At 46.3% G+C, this 14,781-nt stretch overlaps 1 protein-coding gene across 9 annotated transcripts in view; it reads left to right on the forward strand.

Moving 5' to 3' along the window:
- Positions 1 to 14,781, forward strand: part of TLE4 (TLE family member 4, transcriptional corepressor) — a 127,667-nt gene that overhangs the window by 104,866 nt on the left and 8,020 nt on the right. For all 9 annotated transcript variants that reach the window (XM_007668214.4, XM_007668213.4, XM_007668215.4 and 6 more), the window contains 6 exons: positions 11,200 to 11,319; positions 11,840 to 11,893; positions 12,408 to 12,560; positions 13,875 to 14,007; positions 14,258 to 14,451; positions 14,695 to 14,771. In XM_007668214.4, the coding sequence (XP_007666404.1) occupies positions 11,200 to 11,319; positions 11,840 to 11,893; positions 12,408 to 12,560; positions 13,875 to 14,007; positions 14,258 to 14,451; positions 14,695 to 14,771 (731 nt within the window). The remainder of the gene's footprint in view (positions 1 to 11,199; positions 11,320 to 11,839; positions 11,894 to 12,407; positions 12,561 to 13,874; positions 14,008 to 14,257; positions 14,452 to 14,694; positions 14,772 to 14,781) is intronic.

The following is a 14,781-nucleotide window of genomic DNA, read 5'->3' on the forward strand; positions in this document are numbered from 1 at the left end:
AATGAAATAGATTTCAGAGTGGCCACAAGTCCACCAGAAACCATTCTTCTAGGGCCATTTCCCTTTGATGCATAGTGTATCAATTTTATTGGTTATTTAATACTTCAAACAGGGTTTATAATAGTAATGATGTAATTCAGATAAGCAATTATTGTAATTGACCTTGGCGATGAGTCTCCTTGGCTTTTACTACAGTTTGTTTAATACTTGAGGATGGCCAATTATCTCATAATACCCACTTTGTTGGGAATTATTGTTTTAATCATGGCACTCAAAATGTATCTCTTTGTAAGCATTGTAAAGTTGCTCAAGGGAATACCATTTCTGTGCCTCCAGAAACACTTCAGGGTAATCAGCTCTATCTTGGGCCTTATTTGTTGTTCCCAGTTCCCTGATTTACACTATTAAATTAAATGAATTGGTGTGAATTGACGGCGGAAGGTACTCTGCCCTCTCGGAACAGGGGAATTCATTCTAGGCCGGTACGAGGACCAACGAGGAGTTCTCTATGATGATAGTAATGGTATTTGTTAAGCGTTTAATGGTATGTGCCAAGCACTGTTCTGTGTGCTGGGGTGGATACAGGGTCACCAGGTTGTCCCACTGGGGCTCCCAGTCTTCATCCCCAGTTTCCAGATGAGGTAACTGAGGCACAGAGAAGTGAAGTGCCTGGCCCAAGGTCACACAGCAGACAAGTGCCGGGGCCGGGATTAGAACCCACGTCCTCTGACTCTGAAGCCCGTGCTCTTCTCACGAGGCTATGCTGCTTTTCACGCTGCTTTAATGGGAGAACAGTAAATCCCAGGTCCTCACCGTGTCGTGGGTTCTTGAAGTGTGTGTATCAGAAGAGTGTAGAATGTTTCAAAAGAAAAGGAAAATGTGGTCACTGGTGAACTACCTGGCGAATCAGAATTGCTGTTGTCTCATCCGTTCTCCATCTCCCCCTCTGGACTGTAAGCTCACCTTGGGCAGGGAATGTATCTCTCATATTGTTATGTTGTACACTCCCAACTGGAAAGACGATTGTGTTAGGGGCTGAAGTGTCTACCCTTACCTGCTTCAGCCATGGTTGCTCTGCTCTTGTTGAGCTCCCGGTGGAGGTGAGAATTCCTGGGGGTCCAGCTAGTAAACACTGTGGCTGACTGACTTGACTGTCTGACTACCAAGCGGAGGAACCGAGGTCGTGCGGCACAGCCAGTCTGAATTGATCCCTCTAGATTGTCAGCTCCTTGTGGGCAGGGATCGGGTCTACCAAATCCACTGAAGTATACTCTCCTGAGCGCTTAGTATGGTGCTTTGCACATAGTGATTGCGCATTAAACACTTTCGATGGGTTGATTGATTCTGTCTTACGCTGCCTCCTGCATTATTGCTCATCTTCCCCTGGCGGTGGGGAAAAAGTAGAGGCACGGTGTCTCGACTGAGCTGGGCAGAGTTCCTGCCGTTGACGCTGCCACTGCAGCTTTTGTGGCCCAAAGCCGAAGGCTGTTCCTTTTTCGGCCATGACACCCAGGTGGACAGTGGGGCCAGGAACTTAAATTTCTATTTGTACCAGCTCCTGCTGCTGCTGGTTCACTCCTTGCCGTGATCCCGGCGAGGTGAGGAATCCCGAAAGTCATTTGGGTAGCAGGGCCACCAGCAGCCATGGGTTTCTTTTGCCGCTGCTGCTGCTCCACTCCCTGCCAGCCCCCCTGGAATTCTCACCTCCACCGGGAGCTCAACAGGAGCAGAGCGGTGATGGCTGAAGCAGGTAAGGGTAGAAACCTCAGCCCCTACCATGATCATCTTTCCGGGCCATGGAAGAGAGCCCAGTCTGATCTGAAGCCCTTGCGTCGAGCATCAGAGCACACTCAAGGAGACAATGTTCCTTTTTCTCAGTTTTCGATTCTGCAGCTGTGCTCAAGGGTGCCACGGAGGACCTGTGAGCGAATGTTAGACCGTGCTTCCCGACCTCTGGGAAGCTAGATCACGCCAACAGGCCCCTGGCTTCGAGCAAAGGTCCTTGATGACTCTGCAAGGTCACTGAACGGCTGATGTTTTCAGCCCGCTTGCTGATGATTAGCCTGAGGAAGATGGAGGTCAGGGCCCCACAGAAAGAGACCCTCATCCCGTCGCTCCCCTCCCCCACCACCTTCATAAAGCCACAGGCTTTCACTGGCCATGGAGAAGTGACTAACATTCCCCGGAAAGCCTAGGGATAAGCAAGTAGAAAAGCGAATCAAGAGAGCCAGGAGAACACAGTGCAGTCATGGAGTCATGGCAGTATTTTGCCATTTCTATGCCTGGGAGGTTTGGGTGTAAGGCAGCACTCACACCAGGCCTCTTGTACCATTTCTTCAGCATCGTCTATGAATCATGTGTTATATTGTACTCTCCTAAGCACTTAAGACAGTGCTTTCCACACAGTAAGCGCTCAAAAAATACGATTGAATGAATAAATGTGTAATAGGCACTGGCAAAACAGAGCTGCTCATAGGTTCTTCAACAAACCCAGACCACCAGAATCAGTCAATCAGTGGTATATATTGAGCACTTACTGTGTGCAGAGTACTTACTAAGTGCTTGGGAAAGTACAATGCAACAGAGTTGTCAGATGTGTTTCCTGCCCACAGTGGGGTTACGGTCTGGGGCAGGTGGGTGGGGAGAGTCAGACATTAATATGAAGAAACAATTTATAATATGTAATTTGTAGATATGCACATAGGTGCTGTGGGGCTGAAAATGTAGGAAATACCAAATGGCCAAAGGACACAGATTCAAATACACAGATGACTCAGAAGGAAGTCATCCAGGGAAAAGAGGGCTTAATCGGGGAAGACCTCTTGGAGGAGATGTGACCTTAATAAGGCTCTTTGAAGGAGGGGAGAGTGGTGGTCTGACATACATGGAGGGGGAAGGGAGTTCCAGGCCAGAGGGAGGAGGTGGGAAAGGGGTTGGCGGCAAGATAGTTGAGATCTAAGCACAGTGGAGGAACAAAATGTGCTGACTGGGCGGTAGTAGATCAGTGAGGTAAGATAGTAGGGGGCAAGCACTGATGGGAAGGTGTTTCTGTTGAATGCAGAGGTGGATGGACAACTACTGGAGGTTCTTGAGGAGTGGGGAGACATCAACTGAACTTTTTTTAAAAAAGCAATCCAGGCAGCAGAGTGAAGGATGGACTAGAGTGGGGACAGACAGAAGGCAGGGAGGGCAGCATAGAAGCTGATGCAGTAGTCAAGTTGGGATAGGATAAGTGCTTGGATCAGTATAGTAGCAGTTTGGATGGAGAGGAAAGAGCAGATTTTAGTGTTGGTGACAGATTGACTATGTGGGTTGAACGAGAGAAAGTCCGGGGGAGGACAAGGTTTGTGTGGGAATTTGAGGAGTTCTGTTTTGGACATGTTAAGTTTGAAGTGTCGACAGGACACCCAAGTAGAGATATCCTTAAGACAGGAGAAAATACAAGACTGCAGAGAAGGAGAAAGCTTAGGGCTGGAGATGCAGATTTGGGAATCATCTGCGTAGAAATGATATGTAGCCAAAAGCGAATGAGTTCTCCAAGGGAGTGGGTGTAGATGGAGAATAGAAGGGGACCCAGAACTGAGCCTTGAGGGACCTCCTCTGACAGAGGGTGGAAGGCAGAGGAAGAGCCTGCAAAAGAGACTGGAGCGATCAGAGAGATAGGAGGAGAACCAAAAGAGGGCAGTGTCAATGAAGCCCGGGTTGGATAAAGGGGGTAATCCACAGTATCAGAGGCACTGGATGTTTTTGGGTTTTTGGTTTTTTTAGGATAGGGGATGTGTAAGCATGGTTGAAAGCAGCAGGGAAGAAGTTGTTGGAGAGTGAATGGTTGAAGATGGCAGTCAAGGAGGGAAGAAGGGAGGGGGTGAGTGTTTTAGTGCCATAAAGAAAAGAGGAGTAGTCTTTGCTGTGAAAAGTGATGACCCCTACCAGCGTCCCTGTGGACAGGGTGAAATTTGTGTGGGCCCAGCCATCGGCCTTCTCAGCCCTAGTAATTCCAGGCACCAGATTCAAATATAAAACCAACAATTAGAAAATAGGATTGTTTGTTTTAAATCTGTGCATTGTACTTATTGGGTTCTGTTATGTGCAGAGCACTGTACTAACCACCTGGAAGAGGACAGTTGATTTGTCTTTGTTTTTGCATAACTCATCGATAACTCTGGTACACTTCTGGAGTCAGAAGGTCATGGGTTCTAATCCTGGCTCCGCCACTTGTCTGCTGTGTGGCCTTGGGCAAGTCACTTCACTTCTCTGCATCTCATTTACCTCATCTGTAAAATGGGGATTGAGATTGTGAGCCCCAGGTGGCACAGTGACTGCATCCAACCCGATTTACTTGTATCTACCCCAGTGCTTAGTACAGTGCCTGGCACATAGTAAGTGCTTAACAAATACCACAGTTATTATTATTATTACATAATAATGCTGGTGGTATTTTTTGAGCACTTACTGTGTACCAAAGCACTTTGTCCAACACTTGGGATAGATACAAAACCATCAGATCAGACCCGGTCCCACCCGGGACTCACAGTCTAAGGGGGAAGGAGGGGATCTTATCTCCATTTTATAAATGAGGAAACTGAAGCATATAAAAGGCCAAGTGACTAAGTTCGTTGTGGGCAGGGAATGTGTCCACCAACCCTGTTGTATTGTCCTTTTCCAAGCTCTTATTCAAGTGCTCTGCACACAGTTAAGTGCTCAATAAATATGATTGATTGATGAGGCACTGTTAATTAGAGTAATTCAACCAAATTCATTTGAGATCAAGAGAAGCAGTTTGGCCTAGTGGATAGAGCACGGGCCTGGAAGTCAGAAGGAACTGGCTTCTATTCCCGGCTCCACCACTTGTCACTGTGGGATATTAGACAAGTCACTTAAGTTCTCTGTGCCTCAGTTTTCTCATCTGTGAAATGGGGATTAAGACTGTGAGCCTCAAGTGGCACATGGACTGTGCCCAACCTGATTACCTTGCATCTACCCCAACGCTTAAGTACCTGGTACATAGTAAGTGCTTAATAAATACCAAAAAAAATAAAGTGCTTAATAAATACCATTGATTGATTGACTTGTCCGAGACTGCGAGATACCAGTAGCACAAGCATCTTCATTGAACTAATGAGAACAAATAAAACCCAGCCCCAGCTTTCCCTGCAGCACATAGCGGATCTGTTCCATTGTCAAGATTTAGAATGGAGGGTTCCTCACATGCAGTCCTAAAGCTGTGAGGCCTCCCTATAAATTGATTTACTGTATTTTCCTTCTGCATGATGGCTAAATTACACTTGAATATGTATAGAGCATATTTGCATATACCATCCATTAAAAAATATCTATGAGACCCGATGGAGTTAACACTCCTTAGGAGAAAAATGCTTAGCCTATCCAGTAGGTTTAAACAGTTTATTTGGTCGGGGGGGCTGGGGGAGCCAGCAATGTGAAAACATTTTCTCTCCCTATAAATTTTAATAGTTGCTAAAATGAAGATTCTGGCCCATTAAGTTACAGTCTGCATGACTTAAAGCTGTTTTCAGGGTGGCAGTTGGAATTGTGTTGAATTTTTAATCAAAGAACGGAACAGATCCTGACAGCTAAAATGTGGACTTGGGTATTTTTTTTCGAAAATCCAGGCAAGTGTGTACGTTCATGTTCAGGGTCAGTTGGCCTTCTTGGGAGGTTCAGGGAGTTTCCCGTTAACCCAGATTTGTAGCATCTTCCATCTAAGAAAAAGAAACTTCCATCAAGCCCACGGAGTTGTGTGCTGTCTCTGAATTCTGCTAACTTGGTAGTCCAAAGATGCCAGGTTAGGCAGAAGGAAAAAAAGCAAATCCTTGGAGAGACTTATGGAGTGTGGTGCCAAGGTGGCATTACAATTCGAACCAAACCGGAGGTCTTTCGAGGAACTGCAGTGTCCATCCTAAATGTCAGCGAGGCTAGCCCAAATTCCATATCTGACTTCTGAGTGTTTCCACCAGTGTTGCAGAACATCAAATGGCAAGACAGGACCACAAGCAATACGATCCTGGGATTTAATCAGTCTGCCAGATTGAGAACAATGCTCATCACATGACACCTTTGCTGGGTGGGACCTGTGAGGAGGTTGGATGACAGCAGCAGACCCAGGCAGACAGCTGCTGTGTGAACTTGGGCCAATCATTTAACTTCTCTCGGCCTCAGTTTTCTCATCTCTAAAATGGGGATTCAATACCTGTTCTCCCCCCTCTTAGACTGAGCCCCTTGTGGGACAGGGACTGGGCCCGACCTGATTATCTTGCATCTACTCCAGCATTGATTACAGTGCTTGGCACATCAATCAGTCAATAAATGGTATTGATTGAGTGTTTACTTTTGCAGAGTGCTGTACTAAGCACTCGGGACGGTACAATCCTATGGACTTGGGAGACGGAATCGCTGCCACAAGGAGCTTACAGTCAATAGGGGGAAACAGACATTAAAATAGATTATGGTTAGGGAAAATAGTAGAGCATAAGAATATTGACATAGGTATTGTGGAGCTGGGGTGAGTATAAAAATGCTTAACAAGTACCCTAAGCATTAGTATTATTTGGACATTGTAAGCAGCGATGCTGGACCTAAACAGTCTTCGAGTGGTCTTACATTGTATCTACCCCAGTGCTTAGAACAGTGCTTGGCATATAGTAAGCGCTTAACAAATACCATTATTATTTTAGAGAAGCAGCTAGGCTTAGTGGAAAAAGCCCGGGCTTGAGAGTCAAAAGGTCATGGGTTCTAATCCCGGCTCTGCCACTTAGCTGTGTGACTTCGGGCAAGTCACTTCACTTCTCTGGGCCTCGGTTACCTCATCTGTAAAATGGGGATGAAGACTGTGAGCCCCACGTGGAACAACCTGATGACCTCATATCTCCCCTAGTGCTTAGAACAGTGCTTGGCACATAGAATCAGCATGGCTCAGTGGAAAGAGCCTGGGCTTGGGAGTCAGAGGTCATGGGTTCGAATTCCGACTCTGCCACTTGTCAGCTGTGTGACTGTGAGCAAGTCACTTCACTTCTCTGGGCCTCTGTTACCTCATCTGTAAAATGGGGATTAACTGGGAGCCTCACGTGGGACAACCTGATTACCCTGTATCTCCCCCAGCGCTTAGAACAGTGCTCTGCACATAGTAAGCGCTTAACAAATACCAACATTATTATTATAGTAAGGGCTTAACAAATACCATCATCATTATTATTATTAACATTCCTCCCAAAGGGCCGTTTTCCCAGAGAATACATTTAGGCAGTGAGAATTAGACTTCTTATAATCAGTAGATTATGGTGCGTTAACTGTACTAAGGTGCATACACCACTCTGAATCAGAGTGGTAGTAATAGTAAGGGCTGAATGAATACCTTTGGTTGATTGACCGATAGTACTAGTGACATTTTTGTGCCTACTGAGTGCAGAACACTGAACTAAGCACTTGGGAAAACCCAACAGAAGCACAACACACATTCCCTGCTTGCAGTGGTCACTCCAGAAATGCCATTGCTATCAATCAGTGATGTTTATTGAAACTGTGAGTCCTATGTGGGACAGAAATTGTGTCCAACCTGATTACCTTGTATCTACCCCAGTGCTTAGAACAGTGCCTGGCACATAATAAGCGCTTAACAAATACCATGATTGTTATTATTGAGCATTTACTGTGTGCTAAGCAATCAGTTGTATTTATTGAGCACTTCCTGTGTGCAGAGCACTGTAGTAAGAGCTACATAATTTAACAGAGTTAGTAGACATATTACCCGCCCACAAGTATTTTACAGTCTAGAAGGCAAGGCAGACATCAGTAAAAATAAATTGCAGATATGTACATAAGTGCTGTGGGACTATACTAAGCACTTGGGAGAGGGCAGTACAACAGATTGATTTTTTTAGGCACAGTCCCTGTCCTCAAGGACCTCACAGTCTACTATGTGGAGAGCACTGTACTCGTATCTTAGTAGTACTCTACTGGCAGTGGCCCAGAACGATAACTAACAGGCAGTTTAAGTATTTAGGCTTTTTTTAAAAAAAATATGGTATTTGTTAAGCACTTACTATGTGCCAGGCATTGTTTTAAGTGCTAGGTTAGGTACTACAAGATAATCAAGTTGGACACAGTCCCTACCCTACCACTTTGTACAGTGCCTGACACAGAGGTAGAACCTAACAAATACCATTTAAAAAAAGGTTGGACACAGTCCATGTTCCACATGGGGCTCACAGTCTTAATCCTGTTTTTACAGATGAGGTAACTAAGGCACAGAGAAGATTAAGTGACTTGCCCACAGCAGACAAGTGGCAGAGTTGGGATTAGAACCCAAGTCCTCTGTCTCCCAGGCCCATGCTCTTTCCACTAAGCCACACTCATTCTCAGTGACTAATTCAAATTTTAGATTTTCAACTTTTACGAAAAACAGGTGCTAGACTATTTCCTTCAAATGCTGTAGACCTTATGAAAATGCAAGCTTGTCCCAAATATATCTAGTGTGCATATGCGTGCACACACACAGTATGAATATGGAGAGATAATTTTACTGACTGCACCTATTGGAATTTAATGAATTAAGTTGAGAAGTGTGGCCTAATGGATAGAGCTTGGGGCTGGGAGTCATAAGGACCTGGGTTCTAATTCCGACTCTGCCACATGTCTGCTGTGTGACCTGGGGAAAGTCACCTCACTTCTCTGTGCTTCACTTTCCTCAACTGTAAAATGGGGATTCAATCCTACTCCCTCCTGCTTGGACTGTGAGCCCTATCTAGGATGGGAACTGTGTCCAACCTGAAGAACGCATATCTACCCCAGCACTTAGAACAGTGGTTGACACATAGTAAGTGCTTGACAAATGTAATAACAATAATAGCTTCTCTAGCAAAATACTAAACTCTTCCCAAATTTGTTGCTATATCAAAGTGACAATATCTTAATGTGGAAAAACTTGTTTTTAATATTTTCAAACTTGTACATATGGGCTGAGGTATTATTCCACCCAGATGAGCTCCCTGCTTTCTATGAATGGTGAAAATCGTAGCAGAATGGAGTGTTTGTAAGATTTGTGAAGCGAGTCCAGGCTAAGTCTGATTTGACTCTGAGTACTTAAGTCATTAAGCAGTGCATGTTGCTCTAGTACTCATTGTTGAGATCATCATGCGTTAAGTGCTGGTGATAGTTAACTACTTGATCATTCTACCATTTAACTTTATTAAACTATAAAAATCAAGGTAGATTTAGGGAAATGAAACCATGTGATTCTGCTCAGATAAAAATAAATGCTTTGCGTAAGCCTGGAGGTTTTTTTCTTAGGCAAATGTAAAATCAGTTGAGAAATGACTGTGTTTCTCCTTCATGAAGTACATTTCTGTACAGGAGAGATTCAAGCACAAGACACACACACACACACACACACACAAACACACACACACACACAGCCAGTTTCAGGGGTGGTTGCCAATTTTGAAGGGAGAAAGGGGAGTAGTGTTTAAAGAGGCAAATTGCATATAAGTATGGCATAGGGGAGGGAATTCATTCAATCGTATTTATTGAGCATCTACTGTGTGCAGAGCACTGTACTCTGCACTTGGGAAAGTACAATACAACAGTAAACAGCGACGTTCCCTGCCCACAACAAGCTTACAGTCTAGAGGGAATGAATTCACCTTGAAAATCTTACCTGAAGGATTACTTAGGGAGTCCTTCTTACCCCACTACATGTGATGTTGCATATTGCTTCTGCAGTTTTTGGACAGCAGTTAATATAAAAAGAACGTAAGCTTCCCCACTAGATTGTAAGCACTTTGAGGGTAGGGGATTAAGGCTGTGAGCCCCATGTGGGGCAACCTGATTACCTTGTATCTACCCCAGCACTTAGAGCAGTGCTTGGCACATATTAAGCGCTTCACAAATACCATCATTATTATTATTATCATTATTAAAGGCAGCTAAAAGGCCTAGGAGCATTAGGATGTAGTAGAGGCCATCAGATTTGGCAAGTAGAAGGTTATTGATGACCTTAGAGAAGGCTGTTTCCGTGGAGTGAAGGGAGAGGAAACCAGATCGGAGGGGATCAAGGAGTGAAATGGAGAGAGGAAGTGGAGACAGCGCACCAGTAGAGGCGCTCAGTAAATAACCATAGATTGGTTGATTCCCTCCCTGGCAGCACTTCTTAGGCTTTTGTAGTTATAATGTGTCCTCTCAGTTCCATTCCAAGGTGCGGAAATTGGGCTCCTGTTTGGGTGGCATGAGAACTCTAGAAAGGAAATAGTTCTATGCTCATTTCCCCAGTGTTACTAGAATTAAGTGTGCCCATTTCCATTTTTAGTCAGGTCAAAGTATGTAAACAGTTAACATCAGATTGTTTTTCATTCAGTTTACTGAAATACAGAAATCAAGCTTAGCCACAGCAAACTGCACTATCCACCTCCCCCCACCCCCTCTGCACCCAGACTGGATGTATTTCGGTATTCAGAAGATTTGGGAAATAATTTAACTGTAGAGACACACTCCCTTCTTTTCATTAGGAAATATTAATTGCTCTCAACTGAGTGAGCCCTCTAACATATTAACCTACAAAAATGCACAAGAAACAGTCAACTCCATAAAATATACATACATAAAAATATCTCTTTTCCATTGGGCAAATACCTTATCTATTTTTCATAAGCCACTCATGAGCCTGCATTAGTCCTATTTTATTTATTTCCACTTTTGTGTGCCACAATTACAATTTCACTCAGTTTGGAGACCAGTATGTCTGTCCTCTTATATGGTAAGATGGCTTGTGTTTTCTCCCCGTCCTCCATCAGGCCCTTCCGTCATTCTTGATGGGAGACTTCATCAACAAACTAAACTGTTGATTGTCCAGATTCATCTGGGAAACATTTGGTTTTCCATTAGTTTGTCTTCTTGGAGAAGTTTAGCTATGAGGGTGCCGTGGTAGAAAAGGTGCTAGAACAAAGGATGATGAGCCTGATTCTACCCCCCATAAAGAGCGAAGTGGGTCTATCAAGGCTGTGGAGGGCTGCCCACCTCAGTCCACACATTGTTCCAGGATAAGTCTCAAGAGAGAGCTTGTATGGGGGGAGTGGGAAGGCGCACATAGCACCAACTTGGGAGTAGTAGTGGACATTTCCAGAAATCGCTAGCAAGGAAATCTGCGAGGTCTCTCTCCCACCTTCCACCCCTTACCCCCTTTCATTTCAGAGCTCTTCCGTGTCTCCATCAGCAAGTTTCAGAGCTGCCGAGAAGCATAGAAACTCAACAGATTACTCGTCAGACAGCAAAAAGCAGAAAACCGAAGAGAAGGAAATAGCAACTCGCTATGTAAGTCGTTCACATCCTCCTGCCTTTTGGTGGTTTCAAAACCGTTCTTTTTTCCTTCAAATGTTTTCAGCTAAAGCTAGGCTCTAGGGGATGGGGCTGGGAAGACACTAAGTGTTCAATAAAACTCGCGGCCATGTCTTCTTGGAAAACATGGGACCGGAACGCCAGGCATCCTGGGACTGTCTTTTAAAGATGTGGGTGTGTTTTGCTCCACGGCAGAAGTTTTGTTTTTGCCCGGCCTCACTCTTTCTGGAAAAAAGTGCAGCATTTTTGACTTCAGGCCGAAAGCGTAGATCGGCGTGATTGGGAATCTCAATTTTCCCTTCAGTGACCAGAGGTGCTCAAGCCCTCGTAGTGGAGGGAGGGAAGTGGAAGACCGGGGATGTGACTGAGTACAGCTGCGGGGATTGGCCCAAATGGCGATCTGGGGGAACGTCAGGGTTATGCTGTCTGATTGGGATGGGCGGAACAGGGCTGACTTGAATTGGAAAACAAAAAGTGTTCCCAATTGTCAACGCAGGACAGCGATGGCGAGAAGAGCGACGACAACCTGGTAGTGGATGTTTCCAATGAGGTGAGGGGACCTGATGCTGAATTAGCATGTTAATCAGGGCTCCGGCCTTATTCCTGTGTGGGTAATTTCTAATGCATCCAAGTTTGGGGTATGCATATACATAGGACTCACCAAATCGAGGAAGAGATTCAGTCCTAGTGATTTCTTCTTCCTTTCTCAGTTTGCGATCAATCACTCAATCTGTGGTATTTATTGAGTGCTTACTGTATGCGGAGCATTGTAATAAGTGCTTGGGAAAGCGCAGCAGAACAGAGTTAGTGGACACGATCCTGTCCACAGGGAGCTTACAGCCTACAGTTTGCCATGTCGTGTCACCCTCCCCCAAACCAATAGGAATGGCCTGCAGCCACCCAAGAGGATAATGGGATAATGGTGGTGGTGGTGGTGGCGGTCGTCCTAGATGTTGAACCTTTCACCCGACAGTAGACCCGACGGGTGCCGGTTGGGCGGTAGTCTGTGACCTGTCAGTGGACAGATGCCGCAAGCTGCTGTAATCTGTGTCGTTCATTTATAGGACCCTTCCTCCCCTCGAGGGAGCCCAGCCCCTTCTCCGAGGGAGAATGGCTTGGACAAGACCCGCCTACTCAAGAAAGATGCCCCAATGAGCCCAGCCTCCATTGCATCTTCCAGCAGCACTCCTTCCTCCAAATCCAAAGAACTGAGCCTTGTAAGTGGTCTGGGGCCCTCATTTTCTGTGCCTGTCGTAGATCGAGACGGATCGGCCCTTGGTTTCCTGAGTCATCCAAGGAAACGGAACTGCCGTCCGCTCAGGGGTTTCCGTAGAGAAGCCGGGGCGACCTAAACGTGATTGAAAAGATCAGGGCCTTGGGGCGGGCGGCAAGCCGTGGATGATGGATGTGTGTGTCAGGAACCTTGTGCACAGCTGGGAGGGAAAATGGAATGGAGCATGAATGAGGTGCCTAGGTAGGGCATTGCGCTTGGAGTTGACGGGAAATTCCGTTTGCAGCTGGGATGCACTTTTTGTGGCCAGAGTGGATTCACCAGCCATGATTTTCACTTCCTATCTAAAAAGCCATCCGTCATTTACCAACTCCTACCTGGACTCACCCCAGAAGTTCCAGTGCAAAAAAAAGAAAGCGCTTTCTCCCTCATCCCCCACCTCCCCTTTCTCTCCCTTTTTGTAGCTGCATTTCATCACACTTCTGCTCGGTCTCCTATCTACTGCCATCTCCTCCCACAACCAATTAAACCTCTGGGATTTTTTTTTAATACAACGGGAGTGTGGTGCTCACGGAGATGTTCAAGATGGCCAACTGAGGGGAAAGCAGAGTCCTTATCTAGCAAACAGGAACTGAGGCAATAAGATGGCCATTGTTGGCTCTCCTGAACACCAGGCCGGGAGACCACCTCCCCCCGTGCCATCCCATGATGCCCCAGCCACCATTTTGTGGAACTCTGCTGATTTGGCAAAAACCTCAACAGCTGCTCTGGATGAAGGGAGGAAGCGTGGTAGGCGACTCCCGATACCCACTTCTCCCCAACACAATGCCCCCAAGTCGGCATGAAGCCTGACAAAGTGTCTGAGCCTTGGCAGAGGGAGGTTGAGGGCCAAAAATAAAACCCATTCCTTTGCACATTAGACATCAGCCACCAGCATAAAGTTTCAGTCACACTTGACCTCTGCCTGATACAGACCAGTTACCCAGAAATGAATGTCGTGCTACCCTACTACTAATTCTTCTAGCTTTTCCATTATCCCCTTAGGTCCTCCTTTGCACACTGATTCCATCGCTTGCGGGAACCCTGTTTAATAATAAAAAAAAAATCCTGAAAAGAATAAAAAGCCTCAGTTTCCCCTTCCCCACTCCACTAACCTCACTTTTATAGCTGCTGTTAGGTCAAACAATATTCCGAACCAGCCTTTGATTTCCAGCCTAAGTTTTCAAAGGGAAGAAAGAAAAAACAACTTTCCTTTTCTCTCTCTCTCTCTCTCCTTCCCTCCCTCCCTCCTCTCTGTCAGAATGAAAAATCTACCACTCCTGTGTCAAAGTCGAATACCCCCACTCCACGGACCGATGCTCCAACCCCAGGAAGTAACTCCACTCCAGGATTACGACCTGTGCCTGGGAAACCGCCGGGAGTGGACCCTTTAGGTCAGTAAGAGGAAAAACCAAAGTATCCCAATCTCCCCAGGTCCGTAGTGGGCCAGGTCAGCTCCAGATGATCTCACTGTCAGACCCTGGGGACTTGAGAACTGTCGAACTGTTGGGTGACATCTGATTTCCGTCACAAACCGTATTGGTTTTTATCCCGCGGATGAGTCTCGGGTCTGATTCCTGGCTCTTTGGGGCTTTGGGTGGGGGTGGGGGGGTTGCATTTCACCCTCTTTTATGTTTGTCTAAGCTTCAGGCCTGAGGACCCCCATGGCAGTTCCGTGCCCTTACCCCGCCCCGTTTGGGATTGTGCCGCACGCTGGAATGAACGGAGAGCTGACTAGTCCGGGAGCTGCGTACGCCGGCTTACATAACATCTCTCCCCAGATGAGCGCAGCGGCCGCTGCAGCCGCTGCAGCTGCCGCATACGGACGATCTCCAGTGGTAGGTTTTCTTTGACGTCATCCCTCCTGACCAACTTGCGGTGACTTCTGGGCCCGGCTGAAGGCTCAGTGGGTGGGTGTGCGGGGAGACGGGGCTGTTGGGGAGGATGTGAGCGGAGGGGGCGACCAAAGCCCTGTCCATCTGCCTCAGGATAACCTGGCTGGGCAGGTGGAGAAAAGCGAGAAAAAGAGTTCACGTGGCTTGTGTTTGTTTTTGTTGCTCTGCTTTGCGGGGAAATTGCAGGTTGGTTTTGATCCCCACCATCACATGCGCGTGCCAGCAATCCCTCCTAACCTGACAGGCATCCCCGGCGGAAAACCGTGAGTAGCC

This window comes from Ornithorhynchus anatinus, chromosome X5, assembly GCF_004115215.2.
Source record: "Ornithorhynchus anatinus isolate Pmale09 chromosome X5, mOrnAna1.pri.v4, whole genome shotgun sequence".
NCBI lineage: Eukaryota > Metazoa > Chordata > Mammalia > Monotremata > Ornithorhynchidae > Ornithorhynchus > Ornithorhynchus anatinus.